Genomic DNA, 14740 nt, shown 5'->3' with positions numbered 1-14740 from the left:
AGATACGTCATTTGATGTTAGGGAAATTACAAAAGGTTTTCAGATACGTAATCATAATGTTCTCATGCCATGGCTGAATGAACAGGAACTGACACTGTAAAGAATTAACATGATAACAGGATTTACTTATGTTTGTATTCGGCAATAGGTTAATGAAATTAGGATTGCGTTTAATATTATAAAGACACGGAATTATTAAGAGCCTCTCTTAGTTTTGCATGTTTGTAAGCTGGAGAAATTGTCAAATTGTCATTATTTGTGTTTTTGAATTCAATATAATAATGAGATTTTCTCCTCTTGCATAATTTATTATTAAACTCATAAAATAGAGCTTTTTTAAATTATATATCTTAAAATGGTATCAAATTGCTGTGATCTTCTTCAAGCAATAACACTTTGAAGCAAATGGCCATCATTATGAAAATTGTGTTTTATTTGAAATACTATTGTGTGTTAATTTGATAAATATATATTTCTTATTTTTCAGTCTAGCTTAGCTGATCTCTATATGAACATGCATGATGTGAACATGTGTACAGTGGGATAACTTCTAGGCCATGTTTCCTATCAGAGATCTAAACTTTTTCACCATCCTAAATTCATTGAGTTATTTATGCATGCTAAATCAGCGCTAGGTGTTCCTTGGTGTCAAACTGAAAATATACCAACAGTGGTATAACAGATACTGTACAACCCATTTAGATTTATTTGAAGGGGCATTCTGGTATTATATATTAGAGTGATTGGGAAATCGCAATAAACATTACAATTAAAATCGCCCAACTGACCCACTTCTTAAAACGAAATGTGAAGAGAAGCAAGATGTCAAGAGATTTCAGACTTCGTGGAAAGCCAGCATTCGAGATATGCCGTTATTCAAGAGCTAGTTGTTTTTATTAGTGCATTGTACAGCGTGAAGGGGACTATCGTGGGGATGGGGGAATCTCAGCTATTTGCCGTCGGTCTTCCCTACAACACGAATGCGCAATTACCAGAAAATGAGGCCTGTTGGAGGCTTCCTCGTGGTGCTGTTGCTAGATATACGAAGCATCCTATAGCGTCGAAGACGTGATGTGCCCCATGTTTAGTTATATAGACAACCTTAGCACCGAAGTAATCACCAGTGGGCTTTGACTTCTATGGCGGCCAGATGAATGGATAGGTGGCCTCATCGCTGATCAATATGGCGGGATCTTGTTAATGGCTGGATGGATAAAACTCGTTATATGTGATCAGTGTAGGAATACTCGAGAGGCGGGTAGATGGATAAATTCTTACTTAATTGTATGTTCGACCATATTATCATGAAGATTGGATGAATATTTTCACCGTGGTCTGATCCGCCATTATCTCCTTATTCAAATGTTATTTGAAGGGTAATTGAAATTAAGAGAACGAACACAATTCAACTCCATCGACCCTAGAGCCTTATTACTTGTTTTGACTTACAACATTGATTGTCTTCAAACTCAATACGTACTCGTTTCTGAGCAATGTCATTCAAGTTCGATGCATACTGACATACTTTAGGACATCTAACTGTTTTAATTGCACGAACGTTAAACATATTTATGCTTTCTCTAAAACGATTTTCCATTTCGAGGAAGAAAAGAGATGTTACATGTATATATTCTACAATAAAACATGATAAGTAAACGAAATAATGAGTGCAAGGGGTTCATATTACTCTTTTTCAATTGTGTCATATGACACCACCACCCCCTAACTTACACGTTTGACGGTAAACCCTGAACACCAAAGTAACAGTTGTATGATTCATGTATTCGTTTCATTTGGACAAGGATACCCACATACAATAATCTGCCCTTTCTTGGATTAAAGGGGCTCAATTTTTGAAACAAAAGCTCAAGAAGCACGTATGTTTGTGTGGTCTCACCTCCAATGAAAACGATTAATGCAAATTATAATGTAATTGTATAACACACACGCTGGTACAGTAAGTGGTACTTTTGTATATTTATGTATACATGCGAACTGATAACCCGATGCAAAACACCTGACTAGTTTAGTGTTTAGGTCGAATCGCCCTACAAGAACTATCACATTAACCAGGTTGAGCCATACCGAACATTTGAGGATATATGTATATCGCCCTGTAAACCATTAAAACAGGCCAATGACCCTACAATGTGATATAAAACGTCAATGCCAGAAAGTAATCAGTCTCGATTACCTGTCGATGGAGATTCCACTGGGCGTAAAATGGGGTTTGTGTGTAATTTGTTCCATGTCAAAATAATGATACTCAGATTGCTATACAATATATATTAAATTGGGGGTTCTACCTTCTGCAGAAAAAAACATTGCGTATTTTGATGAAGTGGTCAATAAGTGATTCTGTCTCTTACAAACATTGTAGCCATTCCAGTCCAAGAATATTCAATGGTGCGTCCCTATGCCGCAATACATGAACCATATGTACGAAGGTTGATTGATTGAATCCTCACATTAAAAGTAATTGCGTAACAGTGAAATCTCTTGTCGTGGACACTACTTTATGTCTTAGAGGTATATCCACAAAAGACAATTGAGCAAATTGTTTGGCTGGACAAGTCAGTACAATAAGCCTGAGTCTGTGACCTTTGAAAATGGACAAACTTAAGTAACAGGCCGTGATTAAATACTCGCTGAAAAAGACATCCACACCCAAACATGAAGAAAGCTCTATCCGGAAGGCATTTCGACTTCAGCGTTGGTGTCATATCAGCTATAGAGAACGATTAGGAAAACCAAGAGAAAAAAAATGTTGATTGTGGAAATTATATAGTGAACAATAAGTTAGGCTAACTCTTTCTCTTTCTATGTGAGGCTCAGTACTTATCAATCACCCCACGTAAACTATACGCGCAACGACCAAGATATAGTTGCACGCTCATCATGTATGTCCTAACTCTTGATACATTTCTAGAAGTGAGAAACAGAAATGCACTGAAACATCCGCATTTCCTTTAATGTTTTAATGTGGTATCTTGATAGTTTTGTCATGCTATCGTTCGTGTACTTTTGAAACAACGCTACACGTTAAAGATATAGCCCGAGCAAGACAAGCGTCACATTAAACAATGATGAAATACATACAATGATGTTGTTATGTCTTGTCTTTGGACCTATACGTTCGTATAGGTTGTTGAAGCTATATCTATTTCCCTGCGGCATGTAAACACTCAAACCTGTGGCTGATAGCTTGAACATGTGAGCCAGGTCATATTTCGTGACAACACGATCTCATTTTAATTGTGTTGACTAGAATGAGGGACTGGTACATATTCTGACGTGAAATATCCACAGGAAGTTTACTTTTTAAACACAAGTTGACAATGATGACCTATATAGTATTTTGCGCTCAAAGACAAGATATGAATTGAAAATGTTTCGTTTCAAACAGCTCCATTTCTAGTTTTTTTACATAAGCGTTTTAAAACGTTTCTTTTAATTTAAAATGTTATTTTTATAAGAAGAATGTCTTAATAAAGATTGATGCCATGGGCATGTCCTAGGGTCATCTATCTCTTGCCAAATCCCACTTCAGTAATAGTTTCTAGCATCTTGGCGGTTAATGAACAGCATTGATTGTGTTTATTGACGCCTAGTGCCATGGCTGTAATGAACGGGATTAACTTCAGTTTGTCATTACTATCCCTGGCAGTGACGGCTATTGATGATAAGAAGTCCGGAATAATTCTTCATCCTAGCTAACGTCATGTATTGTATGTCTGGGTTACAGAGATGGTATGATCTGATGCTCTACTATATAGAAAATAATGATATTACTCACTTGCATATGCTATATATAAAACATCTCCAGAACATCAAACCAGGTGTCAAACAATTAAATGATGCACTGACCGAGTTTGCAGAACCATTGGAAAGCTGACATGGGTAACTAACTAACTGGAATTGCGATATTTATCTAACGATATTTGACCAAAACATTTGACCAAAGAACAGTTGACTGAATCAATGATATAAATGTCGGGATCTATTAAGCACTGACATTCGGAAATGAGACAACATCTTTTACACAGGAACAGCAGAAGGTCTGGAAATCCCGGTCAGGGAAACAGCATGGGAAGGCCAATGGAATCAATAATTTTGGCTTATTCTGATGGAAAACATTATCAGGCCTCGTCGATATTCGCAACCATGGAAGCACAGTGTCTCTTTTCCCGGGAGTATTTTTTCTGATCGATTTTTCGGGGTGGCTCCACCACTCACGTGTCAGTCGCTATAGGTCCTCGGTCCTCTAATGGTGCTGACTGACTTTACTAGGGGAGTTTTTGTTCGTAATCCTTTAACATTTGGAAATCTGCAGCAAGCAAGGAATCACTGCGAACCACACATTCAAGGGTCGTGTATAGTCTACATTAAGGGACTGTTTGGATGCTGTGCTAAGGTGTGGGGATAGATGAACAATTACACGGTAGTTCAAAAGATACTATCTAATATAGGCAGTTACTTAGAGCTGTTCATTTCCAGCTTGGGTACTCAGAAAGAAACATTCCACAAAGATTGGTTTTATATAACCGCTGACAACGTAATTGCTTCTTTATCTGTTAAACTGAGTGAACATATGGCCTGGTCCAATGATAAAGCTCCTACACTAAACCAACAAATCAAATTTATTGATTATTGCCAAAATACAAGCAAAATATAAGTCCACAAACTAAACAATATCGTTATATGCTGTACCGGGGGACATCAATGGTGTTTAGCCTAGTTTCAAGTCGTGGGAGACATGGGGACATGGCGACCTTTCACTTCACCTAAATTAACCTTAGTCAGACAGGTTTGAGATACGGGAGTATTTTCTGCCACCCAACTGGAGGTGTTTTTTATTGTAATTTGATATACCATGGATCATATTATAAATGAAAGTCATGTCAGTGTATATAACTGTTTCCATGAGTCGTCTGTGTGTTCATGTAAGAGGCACATTATGTGGGGATTGTTTTGCGAGACTGATATTTACATATGCATTTGTATAAAGAATTTACTTCAGTGTGTTTTACATTGATGGAGATATTAACGTAGAAACCGGTGTACACACGATGTAAATCCGCGTATCGTATTTACGCAAACTGTGCACACCGCTTTTTACGTTCGGAACTTCATAAAAACAAAAATGTATTGTAGTCAATTCTGATGAATATACACGTAAAAACTAATAACTTCACAGTCTGCTTATTTAATCAATAACACAAACATCTCTAGACAAACAGCGCAATAATCCAACAATAAGCTCCGCCCATTGTATTTTTAACAAAGAAGAATCAGAAGTCTGCTAGTGGGCATGGCCTTTTTTTGGTTTTTGGAATCATGAACGCAGAATACTTGCTTACCAAATGCAACAGAATCTTTTGTAATTTGTTAGGGGATATACTTATTTATCAGAGAATATAAATCTTTGTCAGTATAAACACAGAAGTCGAACATAGAATAATCGAATTTGCAATATGTTTCCAGTCACGAATTTGAAATGTAAAAATGAAAGGACAATGCTTTGTGTTTTGTTTGTTTGTTGTTTAACGCAATAGCAATATTCCAGCCATATGTCGACAGCCTGTAAATAATCGAGTTTAAGTTAGATAAACCAGTGATTGGTGTTATGAACATGGACCCACCGAGCCTGACGACTGGGTCCATGTGGTCCAATCGTACAACAAGCATAGTGTATGGACCTATCCTAACCCGGAATCCACCGGTAGAAATGTACTATGTATATAATATTATGATTAACGCTCGGGTCTGTTAACGTAAGCATTACTAAGCAGAACAGTACATTGTTTTGTTTTTGAGAGATGCGGGTGTATTTAGATCATGAGATTAACATGTCCAGATTTCAAAGCCTCGTGTTTTCAAGGGTTTTAAGGGAGTTGGTTTTCTTCCAGGGTTCTGTGATGTCATCCGATTCTAAAGGAAACCAGGGAACGCATGCTAGTATACGAAGTCACCATGAAAATGGTAGCCATCTTGGATCGCCTGATGGAGTCATTCGTCGCCCCAGTTACAAGGGAGAGCACCACTCTCCCCGGCACATTCACCATCACACATCTCAGCACCAATATCACGCGAACATGGGATCTGATGAAGAGGCAGTACCACTTGCTCCATCGGAAAACTTCTCTACGATAGACAGTTCGTAAGTATCCCTAATTCATTGATTACTGTCTGATGGTCAGATAAATGGAGTCTTCGATATGAATTATTTATTTAATTATCCACAATTGATACACGAATATCATATTCATGTAGAGTACAACACTGGCTCCATGAACTGATCTCATTTATTATACGGTATATTTGGGAGATAGAGTGAATATTGTTTTACGCCGCATATGTAGACATAGATATATCCCGGCATGTATTTTTTTCGGTGGAAAGAAGTGATGCACGGGGTTCCTTCTAAAATATCTTCCAAAGAAAATCTTCCTCAAACACAACCCGTCTTCTCAACCACATTGAGGAGCAACGGGTGGCCCAGACGTCTGAGTCGCAATTCACTGTGCAGCGTTGCGTCCCTTGAACACGCCAGTAACTTATTGTCGTGGGTTGGAATTCCGGTTCGCCAGGACCATGATTCTCTGTTTGTCAAGTCCATACCAATGCTCTTGGGTTTCCCGAAGTAGCAAACGTCTGAAACTTGCATCACCTCGGTTTCTCCAAATTTAAGCTGACACGCCGTGATATGACTGGAATATTGTTTAAAGAGCACTGGAAGCAAACACTCATTCACTCTAAGCAACATTAAGCTGTTCAAGGAAGATAGTTCATTGTAAAACATTCTCAAAAGTATTTCGTGACTATCTATAACCAGACTGTCAAAACAACATTAAACCGTTTCAGAGTGAGTGAGTGAGTGAGTGAGTTGGGTTTAACGCCACTTTAAATAATATTCCAGTCATATCGCGGCGTGTCAGCTTAATGTGGGAGGAAAGCCCGAAGTGATGCAGGTCTCAGACATTTACCACTTCTGTGAAACCCATGAGCACGGATATGGTGCTGACAATCCTAGAAACATAATTAGGGCGAACCGGGATTCGAACCCACAATCATAGGTTTCTGGCGTGCTCAAGGGACGCAACTCTGCACAGCGAATCGCGGCGCCTTAGACGACTGGGCCACCCGTGCCCCCAAACCGCTTCAGAACAATGTCCCATGTGAGTATGTATTTGCAGGTCACCCTCCAAGCCCATGGTGTCTATAACAGTGGAAGATGTGTCCGACTCGGCTCTGCGTCACTCACCGTCTAACGCAGAAGAGACGGAACTAATGATCAACGGAGGTGTAAGGACTGATAGTGTTAAAGTCTGAAGTTTCATCTATTGTGATGGGAGATTACATAAATCCTGCTCAAACTATATTTTGTGGCCTTCTGACAGAAAGACTTTCCCAGGGCAGCAGGCTGAGCTAAACTAGACTGGTTGTGGAACTAAAGTCTAGAGCATTAAGATAGATGTTGTAGTTGATACAAAGTGGTGTGGTCTCAGCAAGTAGCGAGTTCTATGTACGTCGGTAGTTGTAGCAGAGTCTATGGGCAATGCAGCGTACAGAAGGCGGAAGGCCCGGTGTCCCAAAAGTCCTGCACGAGCCGGAGAAGCACCTCAAAGCTGGATACGAATATCACCTATATACGCAGCCACTTCGCAACGCACCAGTGGGAGGACGATCTAGGATACCGAATTTGGTTTTAGATTACAATGGATAGCCTACACGTAATTTCTTCGCATTTTTCATTTGTGAAAGTGTTTTGGCGTCTTTTAAAACGTAGTTTGAACATTTTGGGCACATGTTTATATGTCCATGCACCAGAGTCCCTGCTCACTGATTCTGCCTCCAATTTCAATGGCTTCCACATGGAATAATGTTATGTGTCTCGTGTTTGTGTATATTTTACAAGTGGAAAAACGAACAAGTCATCGACATTGCGATATATCACTAAGAAGACTATGCGTCATATTTTTCATGGCGTCGAAGCAGAGAACAGCCTAATGTTGATATTCGATCAGGGAAATACCCATGATCCTCTTGTACATAATCACAAACAGTAGCACATGTCAGTGATGGACAAACTAAACTTTCAGTACAGCAAATGTTACCCTAAGCCTTTTAATCAACGTATAACGGCACTATAACATTTTGCACATGAACTATTTTTCAAATATGTCATTTGCAAGTTATTTAGCAGGACTCGTATATAATTGTACATTGTGTGCAAGATGTCAGTGTAGATGTCTTCGCTTCCTTTCAGTCGTTGATTTACAATCAATATCGATGTCTGATGAAACTTGACTGGGAACTTTTACTTAGACAGTTCCGACTGCACAATAACTGTTTTTGTGTTTGATGATACTTGTGTGCCCTGTTACCACTGATGTTTGAACATGAGACATTTGGAGGAGAATAACAGCGGGGCATGTGGAGAAGCATGGCATGTACACAAGCAAGACGTGATATCACAGAGTCGGGATACAAGGTCGTGTACTGAGATGCTGGAGATACACATGTCCTGCACACAGTCCAAGCAGGGAGACACTTGGATACCACGTGATATGTGTGGGAACTATTTCACACATCTATTCATGTAACGAAACCCTTGAATTCTTCATACCGTTTCCCCTCCATCTCTCCACATTCTTCAACCAACCTTGTCTAAACCTCTTACCTACCGTGCATCTTCCTCTTCTAAAATACCCCATTCCTCCCTACTCCTCCCTCTGTCCTCCCAACCCTTCAATACATCTTAACTTTAACATCCCTCTCATCAACCTCCATCTCCCTCCTTAGATTGATCGCTGTGTAGAGTTGCGTCCCTTGATTGTTGGTTTGAATCTCGGTTCGCCCCGACTATGTTTCTAGGTTTGTCAGCACTATATCCGTGCTCGTGGGTTTCACCGAAGCGGCAAACGTCTGAGACCTGCATCACTTCGGGCTTTCCTCCCACATTAAGCTGACACGCTGTGATATAACTGGAATACTGTTAAAAACGGCGTTAAACCCAACTCACTCACTCACTCACTCCTCAGATTGAGGGCCACCCTTCAAAATTCAAACCCCTCCTTTCTCCATCTTGCCCCGTTTACCAACCCTCACTTCTCATCCCTGTATTTCGTCACGCGCCAACATGACCCGGCAAACCCTAACTCCCATAAATCACCATGTCATCCTGCTCAGCCTACAAAGTTAACCCTCCTTTTCCAAATCGCATCCACAATTCTTAGTCCCTCCCTGTTTACCTTGTCATCCTTTTCAGACCTTCACATCACCTCTCCTGATCTTTCAAACCCTTCTCAATCCACCCCCTTCTTCAAATCGCCAAACTGTTCCTGTCAGCACCATCCTTTAATTTGCAACCATCCTTCTAATCCATCAACCCCCCAGTGCTTCTCAGTCCATCCCGTCTACTTTCCATCCCTTCTCAACTCATTCCTTTAACATACATTCTTGTCAACCATCCTTCAACTTGTGGTTCTTTTCTCCTCGCCATTCCTTAATGCCATATCCCTCTTCTCTCCATTCTTACCCCTCAATCCTCCATACATCCCACTGGTCCCATACTTTCAACACCCTCCATACCTTCCTCCCCATGTCCCGAATTCATCCTTTCAACTCCCCCTGAGAAACCTTTGATCCCTCCTTCAGGTTTTATCATTATCATTACATAACACTTTGTTCGCTTCACAATGTTAACTATGACGGTGTTTTAAACTGATGTATTTGATGTTTGTTACATTTTGACGTAAAAACATAAACATTACGCATATATCAAATTCGGACAACTTTGATTTCTTTCTAGAATGAAAGCACCATGTTTGATGAATGAGTTTTATTTAACTCTTATTTTGTGAGTCTCTGGTAAAAATTGCAATATTATATGTAGTACTTTTTTATCTACTTTTTAGCCTTACGTGAGGCAAATATATGACGTGTATATTTACAATTTTATGTCGTTTAATCAAACTGATATTTTTACAGCACTTGGATAGCTGTCACCTTGCCATAAATCACATCTGTGCACGTCCATGCTCCTCGATCTAACACGATATATTTGTGAGACAGACCTCTGGTTCATGCACAACACATGCAAATTCACATTCTATGCTTCAAGCTTCATGTTGCAAGTTGGAAGACCAAAGGGTTGCTTTGAGATAACCATAGTAGTCCTTGTAGGTCCACTTCAAGATTCACCAGTTTTAGCTCGATGGACTGTAGGGCTGAATAAACGCATTCATAACGCATGCAATTTCTGCGTTGTAGAAGTGAAAAATTGTATTATGGTATTCACAAGCTGATGCTGTTCATGAACTTGGGGTGTGTCACGCGGCAAATCGCCAATACACAACCCACACACAAGCTTATTCAGCTTTTTTAATTTGTACTACGTTTGTTCAGGGGAATGGCATTGTCTTTAAACAAAGTGTACGAAGCGTTCTGCAGGACTGGTTGTATACATAGCCACTCTTTCAGGATCAGTGATGTTGATTTTAGAACATTCAAAAATATCATACAGACATTCGCCAGGAGTGACGATATTCATTACCTCGCGATATTTGACACATACGTTCAGCAGGAGTGGTGGTATTCATGAAGACACGTTCAGCAGGAGTGGTGGTATTCATGAAGACACGTTCAGCAGGAGTGATGGTATTCATGAAGACACGTTCAGCAGGAGTGGTGGTATTCATGAAGACACGTTCAGCAGGAGTGATGGTATTCATGAAGACACGTTCAGCAGGAGTGATGGTATTCATGAAGACACGTTCAGCAGGAGTGATGGTATTCATGAAGACACGTTCAGCAGGAGTGATGGTATTCATGAAGACACGTTCAGAAGCACTTAAAGTATTCAGATGAACTCGGTATGTCACTTGATTGTTTTGCGGAAGTGACGGCAGTCATAGCCCCGGAGTATATCACACACTCGTTCAGCAGGAGTGACGGCAGTTATAGCCCCGAGATATGTCACACACTCGTTCAGCAGGAGTGACGGCAGTCATAGCCCCGAGATATGTCACACACTCGTTCAGCAGGGGTGATGGCATTCATAGCCCCGAGATATGTCACACACTCGTTCAGCAGGAGTGACGGCATTCATAGCCCCGAGAAATGTCACATACACGTTCAGCAGGAGTGATGGCACTCTTTTCACCGAGATATGTCACACTCGTTCAGCAGGAGTGACCGCTTTCATATGCCGAGATATGTCACATACTCGTTCGGAAAGGAATGATGGCATTCTTTGCCCTGGGATGTGTCACATACTCGTTCAGCAGGAGTGACGGCATTCATAGCCCCGAGATATGTCACTCACTCGTTCAGCAGGAGTGTAGGCATTCAAAGCCCCGAGGTATGTCACATACTCGTTCAGCAGGAGTGTAGGCATTCAAAGCCTCGATGTATTCACACACTCGTTCAGCAGGAGTGACCGCATTCATAGCCCCGAGATATGTCACATACTCGTTCAGCAGGAGTTAGGCATTCAAAGCCCCGAGGTATGTCACACACTCGTTCAGCAGGAGTGTAGGCATTCATAGCCCCGAGATATGTCACACACTCGTTCAGCAGGAGTGACGGCATTCATAGCCCCGAGATATGTCACACACTCGTTCAGCAGGAGTGACGGCATTCATAGCCCCGAGGTATGTCACACACTCGTTCAGCAGGAATGTAGGCATTCATAGCCCCGAGATATGTCACACACTCGTTCAGCAGGAGTGACGGCATTCATAGCCCCGAGGTATGTCACACACTCGTTCAGCAGGAGTGTAGGCATTCATAGCCCCGAGAAATGTCACATACACGTTCAGCAGGAGTGATGGCACTCTTTTCACCGAGATATGTCACACTCGTTCAGAAGGAGTGACCGCTTTCATATGCCGAGATATGTCACATACTCGTTCGGAAAGGAATGATGGCATTCTTTGCCCTGGGATGTGTCACATACTCGTTCAGCAGGAGTGACGGCATTCATAGCCCCGAGATATGTCACACACTCGTTCAGCAGGAGTGTAGGCATTCAAAGCCCCGAGGTATGTCACACACTCGTTCAGCAGGAGTGTAGGCATTCAAAGCCTCGATGTATTCACACACTCGTTCAGCAGGAGTGACGGCATTCAAAGCCCCGAGGTATGTCACTCACTCGTTCAGCAGGAGTGTAGGCATTCTAAGCCCCGAGGTATGTCACACACTCGTTCAGCAGGAGTGACGGCATTCATAGCCCCGAGATATTTCACACGCTCGTTCAGCAGGAGTGATGGCACTCTTTTCCCCGAGATATGTCACATACTCGTTCAGCAGGAGTGATGGCACTCTTTTCCCCGGGATATGTCACATACTCGTTCAGCAGGAGTGTAGGCATTCAAAGCCCCGAGATATGTCACACACTCGTTCAGCAGGAGTGTAGGCATTCAAAGCCTCGAGGTATTCACACACTCGTTCAGCAGGTGTGTAGGCATTCAAAGCCTCGAGGTATTCACACACACGTACAGCAGGAGTGCAGGCATTTACAAAGCACAGAGGTATACTTGTGACACTCGTCAAGTAAACGGGATATAGGTTTACTCCGGGTATGTTACACACATGTGGAGCAGTTGCTATCAAGAAAAATATAAGTTGGCGCTCTGGTTATTTTTCTCACGAAGCTACCCTCACGATACGTCTACGCCTCTATCCACTGATAGTTTTTTCTCCTCTGTCATACCATTCATTTATTCATATTTTTTAAATTTAAACACCCTCAGTTATGTACATGTATGTATATATGCTAAAAGTGTCATCTTTTTACAATATGTCTCAAGAAGTTTTCTTCATGACACGTTGTATGTTGTAATGATCTGTCTTTTGAAAAATAGACCTAAGACCAATGAATCTCTGAAAATAATGTTTTCGAGGAACTCTATACTCTCTTCTACATGCATAGGTTTTTTGTCAATGTGTTCTAACATCAACAATGTAAGTCTTTTTAGATATGTGTATATATATTTTGTTTATATTAAATAATTGTTTTGAATATATTATCTTTGGAAGAAATATGACGTTTGAAATCACAAGAGCCGATCTGATTATTTGCTGCCTGAAGAGAGCGGTTTGTAGTCTCGCTTGTGTGCACCATTGTGTCCAGATTGTTGACAACTTGAGACATAAACAAGATCGCTTAATGGGGAGAGTTAATGTCTCTCTTTCGTGTCACTGTCGGGGTCATGTCATGATCTATTAAATATGTCTACATCAGCAGGTCTTACATTATTAACCAACTTAATGTGGGCCTCCACATTCATCAATAGGGAAATGGGCATTTAATATATAAGAATGTGTAAAACGAAATTACACCGGGAATAAGGAGCAACGTTTTTTCTACTCAAGCACACGCTTTCCTATAAAAACGCCATATGACATATTCTCAACGGAAGTGTAAATTAATACATTCGTTTATCAATTTTATCTATTTTTCTACTTCATTTACTTTCAGGAACTCCCCCAATTATAAGTAAAATATATCTGAGGAGCACGATGCTGTGCTTGCGCCACTTTTCACAAATCTCTAATAGTGCTAATAGCGTCTTAAGCCCCATGCTAACACTGATTTACGTAGTCGTAGTTATGAGAACTTTAGCCATATTCCAGGTAATGTTAAAGGATGCCTAACACTAAAGAGGATGGGGAGCGAAAGGTGCCGGTCGTGTTTAATGAAGGTACCATCTGGTAAACAACTTCATCACCTCACTGTTGTGACAAAAGCCAGAGCGGTTTTTTCAAACGTTGGTTCTTTACGAGCTTGAGCATCAGTATGATAGATCGAGCAGTTCTGGCTAGTATTTTTCGATTGATTTGTCTGCCATGTTTGTACTTTAATGTACATGTATATTATAACGACACTTTTTTAATAACATGCCATTGATAAGGAGATTTATTTTCACATCATCCTCATATTTGATTTGTTTGCAGTGGTATTCAACGTCCGGGTCAACATGATCATTGTCGGACCAGGAACGTTCGTTTTTCAACGACAATGTCTTTATAACTGATACACTTTTACTGTTAATGTACGATATTAAACGAACCCGTACAGCTGTATACTCGACAGAAAGGCCGTTGACAGCCTCTGACACCAACACGATATATATCTGTCAAGGTTTGCCTTCCACCTGTGTATTGAACATCAGAACCAGTTTTTTGTACAGGGGTATCACTTGGTTTGATCCTTACGCTAAATAAAATACCTTTATTATGAATGCAGTGGTTAGTTGTACTTGTAGGGAGCGATCTGAGTGATGGTTTTACATGCAAGCGCTCCGTCTGTTTGTAGAAGAGAAGCTGATGGAAGACTTACAGTGTGTTATTAGCATGTGTCATGTAATCATTCGCCCCTTTAGTATTAATTGTTATTCCTGAGGGCAACTCATACGTATTCACTTCACAGACACCTTGTGTCATCACTGTATCTCGTGGTGCAGGCTTCAGTTAATCTGTCAAATTTGTTGAGTACCTTTCAGTTCATTTGAAATAGGACCACGAATACCACAAGGTCTTTGCGTTTCGTTAAGCAAAGTTTTAGACTGAAGACTTAACGTAACATAAATTCCAAACGTGAACGGCAGATACAAATCAATCTGGACAATTCGCCGAAGGAGACTCCACTGGGTGGGGAACAGCAATGAAGTCATGTCAGCTACACAGAAGCATATCCGTTCGTCGTTTTGTCAGTGCAGCAGTTTTCGTCCAC

At 40.8% G+C, this 14740-nt stretch overlaps 1 protein-coding gene across 1 annotated transcript in view; it reads left to right on the top strand.

Moving 5' to 3' along the window:
• The window catches only part of LOC124125785, a 60237-nt gene extending 45988 nt beyond the window's left edge, over positions 1-14249 (top strand). The window contains exons 4-5 of the mRNA XM_046489147.2: positions 5910-6160; positions 7197-14249. Of these exons, the coding sequence (XP_046345103.1) occupies positions 5910-6160; positions 7197-7332 (387 nt within the window). The 3' untranslated portion in view covers positions 7333-14249. The remainder of the gene's footprint in view (positions 1-5909; positions 6161-7196) is intronic.
• The last annotated feature ends 491 nt before the right edge of the window (positions 14250-14740 follow it).

The sequence above is a fragment of the Haliotis rufescens genome, unplaced genomic scaffold (assembly GCF_023055435.1).
Source record: "Haliotis rufescens isolate VD_foot unplaced genomic scaffold, xgHalRufe1.0.p SCAF_11, whole genome shotgun sequence".
Taxonomy (NCBI): Eukaryota; Metazoa; Mollusca; class Gastropoda; order Lepetellida; family Haliotidae; genus Haliotis; species Haliotis rufescens.
This window is presented reverse-complemented; position numbering and strand designations above follow the sequence as displayed.